This window comes from Carya illinoinensis, chromosome 5 (genome assembly GCF_018687715.1).
Source record: "Carya illinoinensis cultivar Pawnee chromosome 5, C.illinoinensisPawnee_v1, whole genome shotgun sequence".
NCBI lineage: Eukaryota > Viridiplantae > Streptophyta > Magnoliopsida > Fagales > Juglandaceae > Carya > Carya illinoinensis.
In genome coordinates, this window is record NC_056756.1 from 13,531,003 (window position 1) to 13,546,835 (window position 15,833).

Consider the following 15,833-nt stretch of genomic DNA (forward strand, 5'->3'; position numbering starts at 1 on the left):
CTTGGGCCTCTGTTTGCCAACTGAAACTAGCTTCAAGGGTGTATTTGGTTCCGCCTATAGGAGAGCTTGCTCATCATGGACCTCTTCATCCCATTCGGCCAGGATAGGAGGCAACAATGGCCTGACCTCTCTGATCGCCGCGACTACCTTGACCTCTTGCATAAGCTCCTGTGCGTAGCACTCCCAAGTCATAACCTATTCGCCATGAACTTCTTTTACCTCCAAGTTGGTTAGGAACTTCATTTTGAGGTAATAGGTGAAAGTTACCGCCCTCAAACTATTCTAGGTGGGGCACCCCAATATTGCGTTGTTCGAGAAGGGTGCCTTCACCACCAGGAAATCAGCTATGGTGATGGCCGTTCTGGGGGCCTTCCCTGCCAAAATGGATAGTGTGATGGCCCCCATTGGTTGAATAATGTCACATGTGAGTCCTGTTAGTGGCATGAGGGCCGGGCACAACTGGTCGAGGCTGATCCCCATCTTTACGAAGGCTTCCCGAAATAGGATGTCCTCCAAACTCCCATTGTCTACCAAGATCCTTCTGGTCATAAAGTTCGCAACCTGCATTGTTATTCCAGGGCATCGTTGTGGGGGTGGCGGATGCCTACCTCATCCTTCTCGCCAAATGTTATAATGGTACTCCCGAATCATTTTCGAGCTTTGGCGGAGCCCTCCCAACTGTGAACACTTCCTCGTAGTGACTTTCTAGGCGTGCATCCTCCTGACTGAAGACATGGTTTCTCCTCCTGGGTACCCCTGTCGATTATGCGAATCTCTCTGATTGGTGTATTCGCCCCTGCCCCGGGGGAAGGGGGGATTCTGCGGCACGGGTTTCATCAGATCTTCCTCCTTGTGCCCTGCCACCCGGGACTTTTACCCCACTGGGTGCCTTGTCGACCGCCTTGGTGTTTGTCTTGGCAATCCTCCAACCAAAGTTTTTGGTTCCATTTGCCTTCCTCCCTTCTTCTCTTATGGGCGTAGCCCAGTTCTTGACGCTATGCTGACTCCTCATGTGATAGTCACAATACTGGTCGTTCTTCTTGGCTAGACCTTGTTCCCCCCACGAGCTCGGTTCGCGATCTCCTTCCACCACCACACTTGATTGGGCTTGGGGACTGCTGTGTGGCCGAGCCGGTGCATTGCCCTCTTTTTTTTGCATCCTGCGCTCCCCTATTTCCCCCTTGGCAACCATGGCTCATTCTTTGCCTCATTGCCTTTTGATCTGCTTGCTCCATCTCGATCTGATGCAAAGCTATTAGGGCCTCAAGGGTGTCTTTGACATTAATAAACCCGTCAGATTGGTCCATGAACTCCTTCAAATTTATGGGGGTCTTTCACGCTATTTTTCCATGAACGAGTTGCGGACTAGATTCCCCCAGCAAGGCCGCCAAGGTAATCTTCTCATCCTGGTTGTTTGTGATCACGAGTTCTTGGTTGAATTGGGAAAGGTACAACTTCAGACTTTCACCGTCTCGTTACTTCACTATTAGGAGGTATGTTGCCGATTGCCTCCTCTTCTGGCTTACCGTGAACTATGCCATGAAAGACAAGCTAGGTCACTGAAACTCCCTATGGTCCCTGGCAGCAGAGACCCAAACTAGGTTCGTGTGGATCCCTTCAAAGTTAAGGGGAAGGATCGGTAGGCAATCTCCTCCGAGAAGCCGTGCAAGGTCATGTGAGCCTTGAACGTTTCCAGATGTTCCACTGGGTCCTTAGACCTGTCATATATTTCCATCTGAGAGACTTTGAACTTGGGGGGAGAGCCACCGCCATGACTCATGCACTGTACGGAAAATCAGTACTGACAAGCAATTGGTCGACGGTGGATGGGGTTCCCATCTGCTGGGCTATCTCCGTATATTTATCTCCCAAATCCTGGAGCTTGAGGTGCATCTTGCATCTTTCTTTGTCTGCTACAGTGCTGAGCAGGTCGCACTGTGAGTCAACATGCTCGATACTGTTGGGCTTTCCTCCGCCATCCAGCTCCTCGTTAGCCCTTCTCAATGCGACATTCTCCTGGCAAAGTGTTCCAGTTTCCTCGATGAGTTTCTTCAACATTTCTTCCAGTTTTGCAAGTCTTGCCTCCACCATTTTGCTCTGGTTCTCCTCTCTCTACTTAGTTTGAGACTATGTTGTTGCCAACATGCAAAGTACACACTACTATAGGGAAAAAAGATTGCATAGACATTGCCACTGTTAATGTCGTGTTTCGCTGGGCAATTCCACGGGGACTCAACCTAGGGAACCTATGTAAAGGGATAAGAGTAGGCTCCGGTGTGATCCCAAGACCCTCCGATGCCAAAGTTAGTGGGGAATCTGGTGATGGAGAAAGCTAAAAGAGTGATAAAAGAGAGAGGAAATTAGACCTCTCCCAATGGGTAGGATCGGGGTATTTATACTCGACTTTGACTCTGTTGCTAAGGGAGATTGTAGGGTGTCAAGTCATGCTTCGGTCAAACCTACCACCCTCCTGCTACTGTGGTGACGTGTCTAGTCATGGTCGTGCTATCCTATAGGTCTTAGGCTGCACGTTGTTGAGTGTTCGGGCCTCCTGACACTCATTAAATGTGGCGTGGAGCTGGCCCACCCTTAATCAACCATGCCTTATCGTCTAGATTCTATGCCAGCTACCTGCCATGTACCTTCCTGCAGGACTCGGTCTCCCACCGAGGCCCTGGGTGATCATATCTCGTGGTGGGTTTTCTAATCGACCTAGGCTCGAGTCTGGGTCCCCTTCAAGCTGGGAGGTGTTCCACAGGTGCGGTGTGATTCCTCCACCTTGGGCTGCCTTGTTTCCCACTTGATGGGCCCAAGGCCTCCTTACTTTCTACAACCCTAAACTACTAGGCTTGGGCCCCTCACAAATATATACTAAAATTAAAACAAATAACTAATTAATAACCAACAAAATAAATAACTAACTCCACATCTTAGGACAAAATATACTAAAGTTCTTAGAATCCCTCAGCTAAGACCCAACAACGGATTCTTTAATGAGGGTTTCGAAGAACTTCAGTATATTTATTCATTATTTAGATAAATAATCTTATTTATTTGGAATCAAATATATAGAAGGTCACACCTTACATATCCAATTTAAATTTACATCTTAAATTGATAAATAATTATATCTAATTTAATTAATGATAACTTAAAATTCTAAGAAATTGTAACAATAACAAATAACCAACTCCACGTGCTAAGATTAAAACAAATAAGTAATTAATAATATATAATAAGATTAATAAAAATAAGTGATTAATAATATATACTAAGATTAAAATAAATAACTAATTAGTAATATCTTGATTTGCGTTATTTTCCGCTCAAACCAAGATTGCAGAAGCATATACATGTAGCAAAATAGCTCAAGATATGTGGTGGCACAAGGAAAAATGAGTTAAGGATGACAGATATATGAGGCACCCAGCTGACTCAATTGCGTGGTAAAGTTTTGATAATAAATATCCAAATTTTCGCAATGAAGCTCGTAATGTACGTCTAGGACTAACAACGGTAGGATTCAATCTGTTTGGTAATATGAGTACAAGTTATAACACATGACTTGTAGTGTTGATTACATATAATCTTCCACCATCAAAGTGTATGAAGGCGCCAAACTTTCTGTTAACTTTGCTTATCTCCGACCCAAGATCACCTAGGAATGATATGACGTATTCATGCATCCATTAATTGAAGAGTTGAAAGATCTATGAGAAAATGATGTCCTAACTTTTTATGCAGCATGCATCTAAAAATGCATACATGTCGACATCTTTTTAGATGCATGCTACAAGATTATGGACAATAAATGATTTTTCAGCATATGGCAATCTTTTGAGTTGGAGTACTAAAGGCAAGTTGGCGTGTCCCACATGTAATAAGGAAACTGCAAATAAGTAGCTAGAATATTCGTAGGAGATGTGTTTTCGATGGTATTTGTTATTAAATCATGAATGGTGAAGAGAATGTGCTAAATTTGATGGAGAGTGGAGGACAAAATTGCACCAAATGAGTTGTTTGGGGATGAGATAGTGGAACAATTGATGGAACTTGGAGTGAACAATTTTGACAAGGGTCAAGGAAAGAAGAAGAGAAAACGGCGCAGCAGAATTGAATTGGACAAAGCGAAATATTTTTTTTTACTTGGCATATTGGTCATCATGTATGTTGCAACAAAGTTTGGATGTAATACATATAGAAGATAATATTTGTGATAATATATTAGGGACATTGATGAGCATTAAAAAAAATGAAGGACACGATTAAGATGATGAAAGATCTTGAAAGAATAGGAATTAAATATAATCTTCATTTTCAAGTAGAAGGCAATAGGGTGGTTATGTTGCATGCTTGTTTTACAATGACAAGGGATGAGAGGATGGGCTTTTGCAAATGGTTGCAAGGTGTGAAGTTTCCAGATGGTTATGCTTCAAATCTAGGTAGATGCGTGAACCCTGATGAATGAAAAATAAGTGGATTGAAAAGTCATGATTGTCACATATTTTTGCAGAAATTGTTATCGGTAGGAATTCGTGGGAAGCTAACTTATAATGTACGTATCGCCATAACTGAATTATGCATATTTTTCAAGTATTTGTGCTATCGAGTAGTAAATCAAGATGTATTATAAAAGATGGAAGATGACATTGCAATAATACAATGTAACTTTGAGCATATCTTTCCACCACCATTTTTTGACGTAATGGTCCATTTAGCAATGCATTTTTTGACATAAGGATTTGTACTGTTAGGTGGATTGGTGCAGTTTCTTTGGATGTATCCAGTTGAAAGATATTTAGGTAGACTAAAACGTACTATTAGGAATAAAACCCAAGCTAAGTGGTCAACGGTTTACATTTTGCTCTATATATCTCCTCGGGGGTTAAGACATGCTTTAATCATGAAAAGTGAAATGTTGATTTCGCTACCCCTCGTCTTTGTAAGCTATCTGTGTTTTCGCAAAATGTGCAACCATTGGATGCACAAACGGGGTACAACTTAATCGATGGAGAGTTAGCAAAAGTTTAGTGGCATGTGTTGAATAATTCTCGAGAGATTGATGACTATCTTAGGTATGTCGATCCATATTTAGAATAACTCTAATTAATATATATTATATTAAAGTGCTACATCTATATCAGAGGTGAGTCAAGTATTTTATTTTTTTTTACTTCTATATAGTGAGTACATGGACAAACTTAGGACAGAAGATGTAGAGGATATAGAGACGAGGCACGAAGATAAATTTTCAACATGGTTTGAATAGCGCATATGCATTTAAATTTCCTGTATAGTAGAATATTTGATAAACATGTTAATTTACAGTAACGTTGTATAATTTTGTTACTATTTCACTTGTTAGATTTTAGAACAACGTGCTCATGATCCAGAATTAGTTTCTGTGGAATTGCATGCATTACACCAAGGAGTTTCAAACAGAGCACTTCGATACATTGCATGGATGGTTTGAGGTTATAGATTCCATACTATGGACCATGAACGTAATCGAAAAATGCAAAACTGTGGTGTGTTGGTCAAAGGAAGTCATGGAACAAAGGATCTTAACTACTATGGTGTCATATGTGACATTATTGGACTGAAATACCTGGGCGAGAATGTGACATATGTATTTAAATGTGATAGGTGAGATCTAGGTGGTGGTTCGGTTTCAATACATAGGGATAGTCACTTTACAAGTCTCAATACTGCATGTAAATGGTACGTAGATGATCTGTTTATATTGGCTTGTCAAGCAACCCAAGTCTATTACTTGATTGATCCAATGAAACGGGCCGATGAAGCTAGTAGAAAGATAACTTGGAGATTTGTACGTAAGTTTTGACCTTGGTGCACTCAAACTAATACCCTTATGTAAAGATGACATCTCATCCGTACATCTCGACTCATTCATATTAAATGATCATTCAGTTGAAGATTATGACAAATCAGAAGAATCCAAACAAGAAGAAGAAGAAGAGTTAAACGAAGAAGTTGATGAAGAAAATGAAGAAGATGATGATGATGAGGAAGGAGATTACGGAGATGTTATTGAAGGAGATTCTGAAACAAGCATGAAAAATACATCTAGAGATGAAGAATAAAAGTACTAAATGTTTTATTTATACATAGATTAGGCTATTACATTTTTCATAATTATTTCTAAGCTAGTTCAATGAAAATAATAATTCTTTTCAAGGATTCCACCAAAACGACAACAAAGAAATGTGCCTTCTCTGCCAAGTCTCGAACTGGTTGAGGACTCCCCAACTGAGGACTGTGATCCTTATCAAGTTGATACACAAGATGAAAACGGATAGTCGACACCTACCAATAAGAAAATTATTGTTGATAATTAATTATATTTGAATACTTGGGAAGACTGGTTTTAATAATTTTAAATATGGTAACTGATGCCTTGTCACATTGCGGTCGTGGCTTAACACGTGACTTGGCTTGAGAAAAAAAATAAAAAACACAAGAAAATCAAGGTCAACATCCCCGAATGAGGTTAAGGGTCACATTCAGAGTCATGTACTCCCGAGTTTCTATACCTTAGTTTTTTAGAAATGCCTTAAAATAATATTTTTGACGCAATTCACTTCTTAGTATGAATTCGACCTAAATTTTGGCCGTAGCGAGGAAGAACGAATTGTGAATGAATTGATGATTACATTATTTTGACATCACAAGGGACGACGATGTCATGACCACTTGAAGAAATTTGAAACGTTGAAAGAGGTTGCTTAGTCCCCTTTTCAAAAAATGAAGCTAAACGATTGGAGGAAGTGTTGTGATATTTTCTCAAGTCCGAATGATCAAATATTCTAGATTTTTCCCCTATAACTTATTTATAGTAATATTGGTTTCATAGATTATACTTAACATTTATAATTTCTCCTACAGCACTTAAGTTCTATCAATGCATAGAATAGAACGTCTTTGACAATATAACATTGCACCAGTTCAAGGTCATTCCAATGCCTTGCCGATAAGATAGTAATTACTTATTAAAATTTAGTCTTTTTTTTTTATCATATTCTTTATTTAAGTACTAACACGATTTTTAAAAATTACTACTATGGCTTTGTTAGAAATGTAATGATCTTGAAAATTTCTCTCTCGTTCATGTCTATGCTGCTACTCACAACGATGCGCACAACAAGTTGATTGATCTTGTCGACAAAGATAATTATGTAAGTGAGGTCATTTTATGTGAATTAATTATGCCAACGGATATTATGTTTTCTTACTATTTTATTTAATATGTTACTTAATATATGTTTTCTTCCTAATTATTGTAGAAAAAAATGATTGAACTGCAGCCAGCCTTTAAGGAACCTTCTCCTAGTAACATCGACATATTTAAGCAGATTCTCGGGACAAAGTCTGGTTTGATAAAAGGTTTGTGACATTCTTTCAAATATGTAGATTCATCCTCGACTTCATAAGTTAATAATCTTACCAAGGATTTGGATGTCATATGCCAAGAAATTGAGCAAATGAAGCTGAGACAACATAAGTTGGAGGCTATCTTATCGCAATATTCCGATTTAGAGACGCGTTTGCAGAAGCAACAAAGAGACCAAGTTGAAATAGAATGCATTGAGTTTCAAGAACAAGTACAGAGTAAGATGCTAGTCCAAATGGAACGTGTTATGTCACTGCAGCAAATTGTGGTGGGAAGATGCACTAAATGGAACGTGTTATGTGTTATTTTTTCAAAACTTTTGACTTCTAATTTTGCAACTTTCTAAAACATTTTCATCAAATGATACTATTTGTGGTGTAATATGATACAAATTGTATACTTTTAAATTTTATGAAATTATTAGTTTTGATTAGTACGTTCGAATATAAAGGAAGAACATTCGAACACGGCTTTGCATTCGAATCAACGTTCTAACATAATTACACGGACGTGCGATAAATAAATTTGAACAAAAAGTATTATGTTCGAACGTTTACACCCAAAAAATCGAACTCATTCTGTTATGATCGAATAAATTTCTTCACGTTCGAACGTATATAATAACCATGCGAAAGTTTAAGTTTTTGCGTTTGAACAATTATCCAATAACATGTGAATACAACATTCAAACATCAAATCACAAACGTCGAACGTAAAAATCAAATGTTCAAATGAAAAAAAAAAAAAATCAAACACTAGATATTTATTGTTTGAATTCTAATCGGTTAGGTAAACATTCGAATGTTATTTTACTACATTTGAATGTACTTTTCGTGACGGAATTCGAGTGTCTCAAAACTCTTCACATCCGAATGTTGCATCTCACAACAAACTTCCAATAGTCACCAAAAAAATAAAAAATAAAAATAATGACGGTTGTACAGTAAACCATCACAAAATACTTTCTGTGATGCCATTTTTGTGACAGTTTCATCCGTCACAATAAATGAATTTTGTTGTAGTGGTAAGACCATGTATGTTGGACTGAAAGTGCATGGATTCGTGGCAATGATAACTGCGTACCTCTTCAAAGCATATTTTTCTATTATGTAATTTTTCTATTCTTGGATGGGCAATACTTGCTTGAGATATAAATGATTTTCGATTCTATTAGGCAATGAGGATGCTTTTTTGTCCTTCAGAGATGTCCTGAGGCTCGCTCAAACCCATTTTTGTGAGGTTATGTATGAAACTTTCTTGATCTTCTTCTTTTTAAAAAAACGAATGCTGCATAACCTATCAAACCAACACAATTTGTTGCTCATATTAGCCTCTCTTCTTGTTTTGAAATATCTGAGAATGCATATCTAAAGCAATGTGATGAACAAAACAGAGGTGTTGAAAGCAAATAAAAGTGGTCAAAACAAATATCGGTTCAACTGCTTCAAGTTTTCCACATGCACAAAATGAATACAAACTTCAATCAATAAAGTACACACAAATATAAACAAACTAGGTATCAAACAGCAGAGTTTTACTGTGTTTTAAAACAAACTAATGTGACTTTCATTCCCATTTGGCCCGAGTCTGATTAATGTGCTTGAAATCATAGGTCAATACCAGGCTTCCATCCATTCTTTTCACAACAAACCTCTCAACCAGAACATAAAGACCAAACTTCATCCATTCCCCAGCTGACCCTCCAAATTCCTCTACTCTCTTCAGTGCCACTTGCCTCTCATTTCCCCCAACCCATCCAACCCTTATCTGCTCCCACTTCATTCTCTCAACCACTAACATGCTCAAACCAACACGGACTTCTCCTCCTCCATTGCCAAAGCTCTTGAACCACATCACCTCATCAACCACATTCAGATCCACAACTTTCATCCCTGCAATCAAGACCTCTTCTCTCTGAACAACAGCATCCACAACCACGGCATTGCTTTGGCTCTCACTCTTTTCACATGAAAATAATTGTTCCCATTTTTGCTCCAGGGTTATCTTGTAGTACATTGATCTGGTCATTTGATCTTTTGGTGTTCCTTCCTTTATAAACATGAAAGGAGAATACCACCTTCCTACAACCACGTTTTGAGAACTCTTACATGATAGCGGGAAGCTGAAATCCGGGAGGCGAGCACGGAGGGTAGTGTCTAGGCCCGGTGCTTCACCTAAACTGAAATTTCGGGGAGTTGAGGTATGCACTTCCCACCCTCTATTTGCGAGGAACCGTGGAAGGAATCCATCTGGAGCTATGGGTTTGGCAACAAAACCAGACCTTCCCCATAAAGTTTTGTTGGGATGAATCTCGAATTGCTGGTGCATCTCGTTGGGATCCAAAGGTCTTGGCGGTACATCATTAACATAGTCGAAGCAGCAACAGGTTCCCATGTCATCTTCCTTGGAATTTGCATATGCTTCCCTACAAGACCATTTTGAACGAGTCGAATTATTCATAAGCAATTCAGGATCAAACTACATGATAAACTTCATCATTTTGAGTTTGATCCGTTAATAAGATTAATCAAACTTGAATTAAAATTACATCTACCTTTGTTCTAGCTAGATATATAGCTAGCTAGCTAGTGAATTAATTTAAATCTTTAAAGTTTGTAGGGGATAAATTGTGATAAAGGATAGAATTAGTCCAACCCATGGAAGAATAAAAAGCCACCATGTAAAGAGGGAAGAGAGGAAGAGACAAAAACCTGCTAAGGTGGAGAAATAAAACGATGAAGTGATTTAAAGTTGAAGAGAGAATAAAGCTGATACGATAGGGCACGTTAAGGAAGATCCAAGGGCAATGACTAAAAAAAGGAGAATGAGAGAGAGAGAGAGAGAGTGGACTTTTGCTAGAGATCATATTCTTCCTTCTTCCTCCTCCACGAAGGTTGTATCAATGAGCTAGCAGTCATTTATTTTATTTTGCAAGCCATGAATGTTCAAGCACAACCAACACCTAGCAATACCATCTAACTAACTCGAATACTATAATCCGATCAATAATAAAATAACTAGTGATCGACTAACACAAATTTATGGAAAAGGTTTTAAAATATCCAGGGCCCAAACTATAAAATGAAAATTTTGAATCACCGTGTCAGATAAGATAAAAGCATCCATGAAAGCTGAGAAGGAACTACATACTGGCATATCACATATGGGAGAAAAACTATATATTCAGTCTGATTATATATATCTTGGCAATTGAAAATTAATTACATGCATGCAAACATACCCTGTATGCCTCCCGTGTGTCTTTATGGCATAGTACCGATTGGAAGACAGTGGCTGATTAAGAACCGGAATCAAGGCAACGTAAAATCTCTCAACACGATTGTTATCGCCAACTCCCGTTGAATATCGGAGCGTGAGTTTCTTGTTCTGAGGGAAAGGCTGGTCCGTGATCGTATGACTCTTGGACAATCCGAAGCAACAAGTAGGCTCGGCTTCTTCATCTTGGATGACCAGAACGCCGGAGTTTGGGCCTTCGGGGGGTGGCAGGAAGAGGGAAGAAGGATCCTTTTGGTAGTCAGAAAGAAACTTCGTCACATACATATTGATGATGTTCTCGGGATATCTTTGCCTCTGCAACTCTCTACTTTCTTTGTAGATGCGGTTGAGGATTTATACAGAGTTTTCGTGTATTTTAGATGGGACCGGGCTGCTGTCCCGCCCACCTTTTGCCAAGCGTGCCGCCACTTCTCTCTCTCTTTTCTTCTTCTTTTTTTTTTTTTTTTTTTTTTTTTTTTCGTACACATCATTTTAATGTATTTAAATATTTTTAAAAAATAAAAATATATATAACTTAAAATCATTTCCTTAGTTATTAACTTAAAAAACAAAATTTTTGACCAATGGTGAATTAAGTCAGTCAAGCTCAGGTGGTATAGTCGTTTTTCCTATTTAAAATAAGATAAGTAATATTATATATAGTTATTTTTATTCATTTATTTTATATTATACTAATATAATTAATTAAATTAATTTTTTAAATATATAATTAATAATATCAATAAAATATATAAAAGAATATGAAAAAGTGATCAGGAATTAAAATTTTTGTTATTAATAACGTGGAGAATTTGGAATTGCAGAAAGTCAGAGTTGAACAGCCAATGACTCCGAGAAAGTTACGGAGGAATTGACTTCCTGTCTGCGCGTTCTTCTTGCTCGGCGCCTAATGTATTGAATGCAGATCCGGAACCGGATCATATAAGAAAATTAATTTTTTAAAACTCTTTTTAAAATAGAATGCAGACGTTCGTAAAATTAATGATTGTATGTAATATTATTTTACCATAAAAAATACACTACCAAGACAACGTACGTATGGGACTCAATGTTTTGGGATCTGATTGTCTGTATGTAACAGTTCAAATGATTACATAGATCTTATATTATGTGTGATTGATTATATTTGTTATTTTAATTTTTATTCTTATGTTCTTAACAAACAATCATCCAACAAGGATTTTTGTAAAAGTAATATGAGGTGAAAGCCTCGTTTAGTTACATAAATAAAATGAAAAATTTGTAAATAATATTAAAATAATTTATTTATAAGGTTTTAAAAAATGATAAAAAATAAGTTGAACAAGAAAATTAGAAAACTGAAAGAAAGTTATAGTATAATTTTTTTAATATATTTTTTTTAATTTAAAAAAGTTGAATTATTTTTTATACATGTTTTGTTTAGAAGTTTAGGAAAACTGTAATGATTAAATAATGATTAGATGAAAAAATCAAAATTTTAAAAATTTGAAACTGGAAAATGTTTATATTGATATTTAAAAAAAAAAAAGAAAAAATAAATACTCACTAATCATGAAGAAACAATATAATTTTTGTCTCTTAAGGTAATAGATAAGGCCTCCCATAGACTATCCTTAATCCATACCAACTCAGACACTGAAGTTTTTGCCAACTAGGCAGCAGCATGTGCTGTTTATATTGATATTTAGATATTTAGATAATATGATATAAAATGAAATGATTTGAAAGATTTGCGAAATCAAACTATGCCTTTAGTTTCTTGTAATCTTTCCTTTTAGTTGTACAAAATGTGTTAGATTTAATAATTCTATATAAAGAATATTTCAGTCAACATTTCCTTTTCAAGGGAGAGAAATAACAAAAATTTAAACTATCTTATTTTCTTATAGCTATGGCATTGGTTAAATCAAATGTATCTTTAAATTTTACTTAATTATTGTTGAAATGGAATGCATTGGACTAATTAAAAATCCTTAGCTCCACTTTTAAACTACTGTAACTCCAAAAGCTTCTCCAATTAGCCCACCATGGCACGTCTTCACAAGACTTTGTCTATAGACCATCATCATGACTCTTATTGTATATTCTTTTACCCGACTACATGTATCTTTATCGCTTGTAGTCCAATGTAATTTTGTTTAATATTCTGTGTTTGGTATGAAAAAGGCATTAAAAAAACTTATCCCAAAAAAAAAAAAAAAAAAAAAAAAATCCCATTGGACAGTTTTGCGCATGTATTGGACAGTCTTGTGAAGACAGAATTTTCAATGGTAGTTTTCGGTAAGATGAATTAATGTCCATTTTACAAAATATGAATATTAATTAACATTAGAGTGTATTTACAAAATATTAAAAAAATTATTAAAACAAAATATTATTAAAATGTCTAATATTATATTATTATTTTAACTTGTTCAATGTAAATTAATATCTTGAATGTCTTTGAATTTAGTCAAAATCTCTCATTGGAATAGCCAAAGCCAAACTTAAATTTCAGTTAATATGATATGAATTTGTCTTTTTCTATTCCATTCACATCCAATTTCCATATTGAATTATCCACATATTATTTATATAATAATAAAATAATATTAATTTCCTTTTTCTAAATTTTATTTTATTTAATTTTATCATATTTTACAACCCTACCGATTATATATTAATCAATAATAATACTCAGAAAATTACTGCAACCAAATCATGGTAGGAAGTAAGAAAAAAAAGGAAAAAAAAAAAAAGGAAAGAAAAAAAGGAAGAACATCAAAACACAAGCTATTGCTGGAGAGGAAGAACTCGTGGGAAGAAATTAAAAAAGAAATGAGAGAGAGAGAGAGAGAGAGAGAGAGAGAGAGAGAGAGAGAGAGAGAGAGTTTGATAGAAGCCAAAATCAAGTGGAGAGAGAGTGTTCACAAGGAAAAAAAATTTATTCCTTTTTATCATACTATAGTGTCTATTAAATTTGACCAACAACGCTAACTTAAGTTAGCAAAAAGCCATCCCCTTTATATTTTCATAATCCAATGCATTCTATTAACCAAACACCCTATTGGATATGCATTTGAATAATCCAACCTATTGGATATGCATTTGAATAATCTAATGAGAATGGGTGTCCTCCATTCGTCTTGTATCGTTCTCTCCCTCCAAATTCAAATACCAGTGCTAATGCTAATCGTTGATCCTCGAAGGGGGAACTTGATTATTAGATGTTAATGCAAGTTATATTTTACTCAAACAAGCGATTACATCAAAGAGAAGAGGGGGGAGGAGAAGTAAAGCAAAATGGGTACAGAACTGTGACAAACGAGGAACAATCTTCCAGCTCTTTGCAATGTTTGCATGTTCACAATTCTGAAGAAGGAGAATAAAGAAACAAACGGAATCTTTCCTTTTAACAACTAACACAAATCACAAATTTAAGAGTACGGGAGCGAAGTAGGCCTGCCTTTTGAATGTTCCAAAAGTAGTTCTCATTCCCATTTGCTCCTGATCTGATGAGTGTGCTTGAAATCATAGGTTAGTACCAAGCTTCCATCCAGTCGTTTCAACACAAAACTCTCCACCAAAACATAACAACCAAATCTCTTCCACCCACCTGTTCCCCCAAACCCCTCTAATCTCTCTATTCTCATTTGCTTTCCATATGTTTCCCCAATCCACCCTACCCTTTCCTGCTCCCACTTCATTCTTTCAATCACTGCTAGACCCAACGCCACACTGGCTTCTTCTCCCACATTGCTACAACTCCTGAACCACAAAACCCCATTAGCCACATTTCTCTCATCAATCACAGCTTCCCTCCCGGCGACTCTAACCACTTCTATCTTAACAAGAGCATCCACAGCCACAGAGTTGCCTTGAGTTTGACTATTGTTGTTCTCACTAGCAAATATCTGTTCCCATCTCTGCTGGAGCGTTATCTCATAATATATCAAATTACTCATTTCGTCCTTCAATGATTTCGGTGTTCCTTCCTTGATAAACATGAAGGGACAGTACCACTTTCCCACAACCACGGGATTGGAGCTCGTATTCGATAATGAAAAGTTGAATTCTGGTAAGCGGGCACGGAGGGTAGTGTCCAGGCCTTGTGCTTCTCCCAACTCGAATTCAGGGGAGGCCTCGGCACAAACTTTCCACCCTTTTACTCCCAAAAAGAATGGAGGAAATCCATCTGGAGCTAAAGATTTGGCAACAAAACCACCCCAATTATTGACGATTCCTCCTTTACGACAGATCATAAATTGCTGATTCAAGTTAGTGGGATCCAACGGTCGTGGTGTTACATCGCAGACGTATCCGCCGAAACAGCAGGTGGGCATTTCCTCCTCCTCAGAATTTGTGTACGCTTCACTGCAATTTCAAACATGTCACCAATAATATTATTGCCTTAAGGTACTGAACAATTTTCATTAATTCATTATTCATGTTAATGAATGCTGGACCTAGAACTCAAGGTTATCCATGGTAAGCACAGATCTGTTTTAACAAATCCTAAAAGGCCAGTCCATATAAAGTTTTGGGTTAAAGATGGCATCTTGCATAGCAAGCCAGAATGAAATTTAAGGGGTTGCAGAGATCATAGCTGCATCATTGTTGGGCAATGGGCACTATGTTTAAAGGACTGTGGTTTGAGATAGAGAGCATACCCTCTATGCTTCCCGTAGGGTTGAATGGCGTAGTAGCGATTGGAAGACAGTGGCTGATCAAGGACTGGAATGAAGACAACTTTCTGGAAATGAAAGTCTCTCTCGAATCCGATGCCAGTTGTGTATCGATGCTCTAGACTCTTGTTCTGAGGAAAAGGAAGGTCCTTGATGTAACCAGTTTTGCACAGTCCGAAACAACGTGTAGGCTCGGCTTCTTCATCAAGGATGACCAAAATCCCAGAGCTGGGACCCTCTGGTGGAGGCAGCGAGAGGGCGTCTGGAGACTTTATGTACATCGAAAGAGGCCTTGTCACGTACATGTTTTCCTCTCCAGAAAATCGCCCACAGCCGTTAGCTCTGGCAATATCTATGTCCGTCGCGTCTTTGCTTCACTTCGTGTATGTATAATCTGAGAAAACAATGGAGGATTCAGATGTTACAGGGCTTTGAAAGGTCAATGCAAGGTCAATATTGGAATTTGAAGGTTTTGTCAT

At 37.2% G+C, this 15,833-nt stretch overlaps 2 protein-coding genes across 2 annotated transcripts; both read right to left on the reverse strand.

Annotated features, from left to right (window-relative positions):
- Positions 1 to 8,829: 8,829 nt before the first annotated feature.
- Positions 8,830 to 11,040, reverse strand: LOC122309164. Its single transcript, XM_043122540.1, has 2 exons — positions 10,653 to 11,040; positions 8,830 to 9,836 (listed from the first exon to the last, which is right to left on the reverse strand). Exons 1-2 carry the CDS (start codon positions 10,970 to 10,972, stop codon positions 8,978 to 8,980), a joined length of 1,179 nt encoding a protein of 392 aa, XP_042978474.1. The 5' UTR covers positions 10,973 to 11,040; the 3' UTR covers positions 8,830 to 8,977.
- Positions 11,041 to 13,865: 2,825 nt separating this feature from the next.
- LOC122308835 lies at positions 13,866 to 15,833 on the reverse strand. Its single transcript, XM_043122093.1, has 2 exons — positions 15,340 to 15,833; positions 13,866 to 15,043 (listed from the first exon to the last, which is right to left on the reverse strand). Exons 1-2 carry the CDS (start codon positions 15,657 to 15,659, stop codon positions 14,161 to 14,163), a joined length of 1,203 nt encoding a protein of 400 aa, XP_042978027.1. The 5' UTR covers positions 15,660 to 15,833; the 3' UTR covers positions 13,866 to 14,160.

Coding starts and splice junctions, on each gene's coding strand:
- LOC122309164 (XM_043122540.1), bottom strand. CDS start 10,972: ATGTATGTGACGAAGTTTCTTTCTGACTACCAAAAGGATCCTTCTTCC. Junction 9,837..10,652: donor ACACACGGGAGGCATACAGG/GTATGTTTGCAT, acceptor ATGGTCTTGTAG/GGAAGCATATGCAAATTCCA.
- LOC122308835 (XM_043122093.1), bottom strand. CDS start 15,659: ATGTACGTGACAAGGCCTCTTTCGATGTACATAAAGTCTCCAGACGCC. Junction 15,044..15,339: donor CCCTACGGGAAGCATAGAGG/GTATGCTCTCTA, acceptor TTGAAATTGCAG/TGAAGCGTACACAAATTCTG.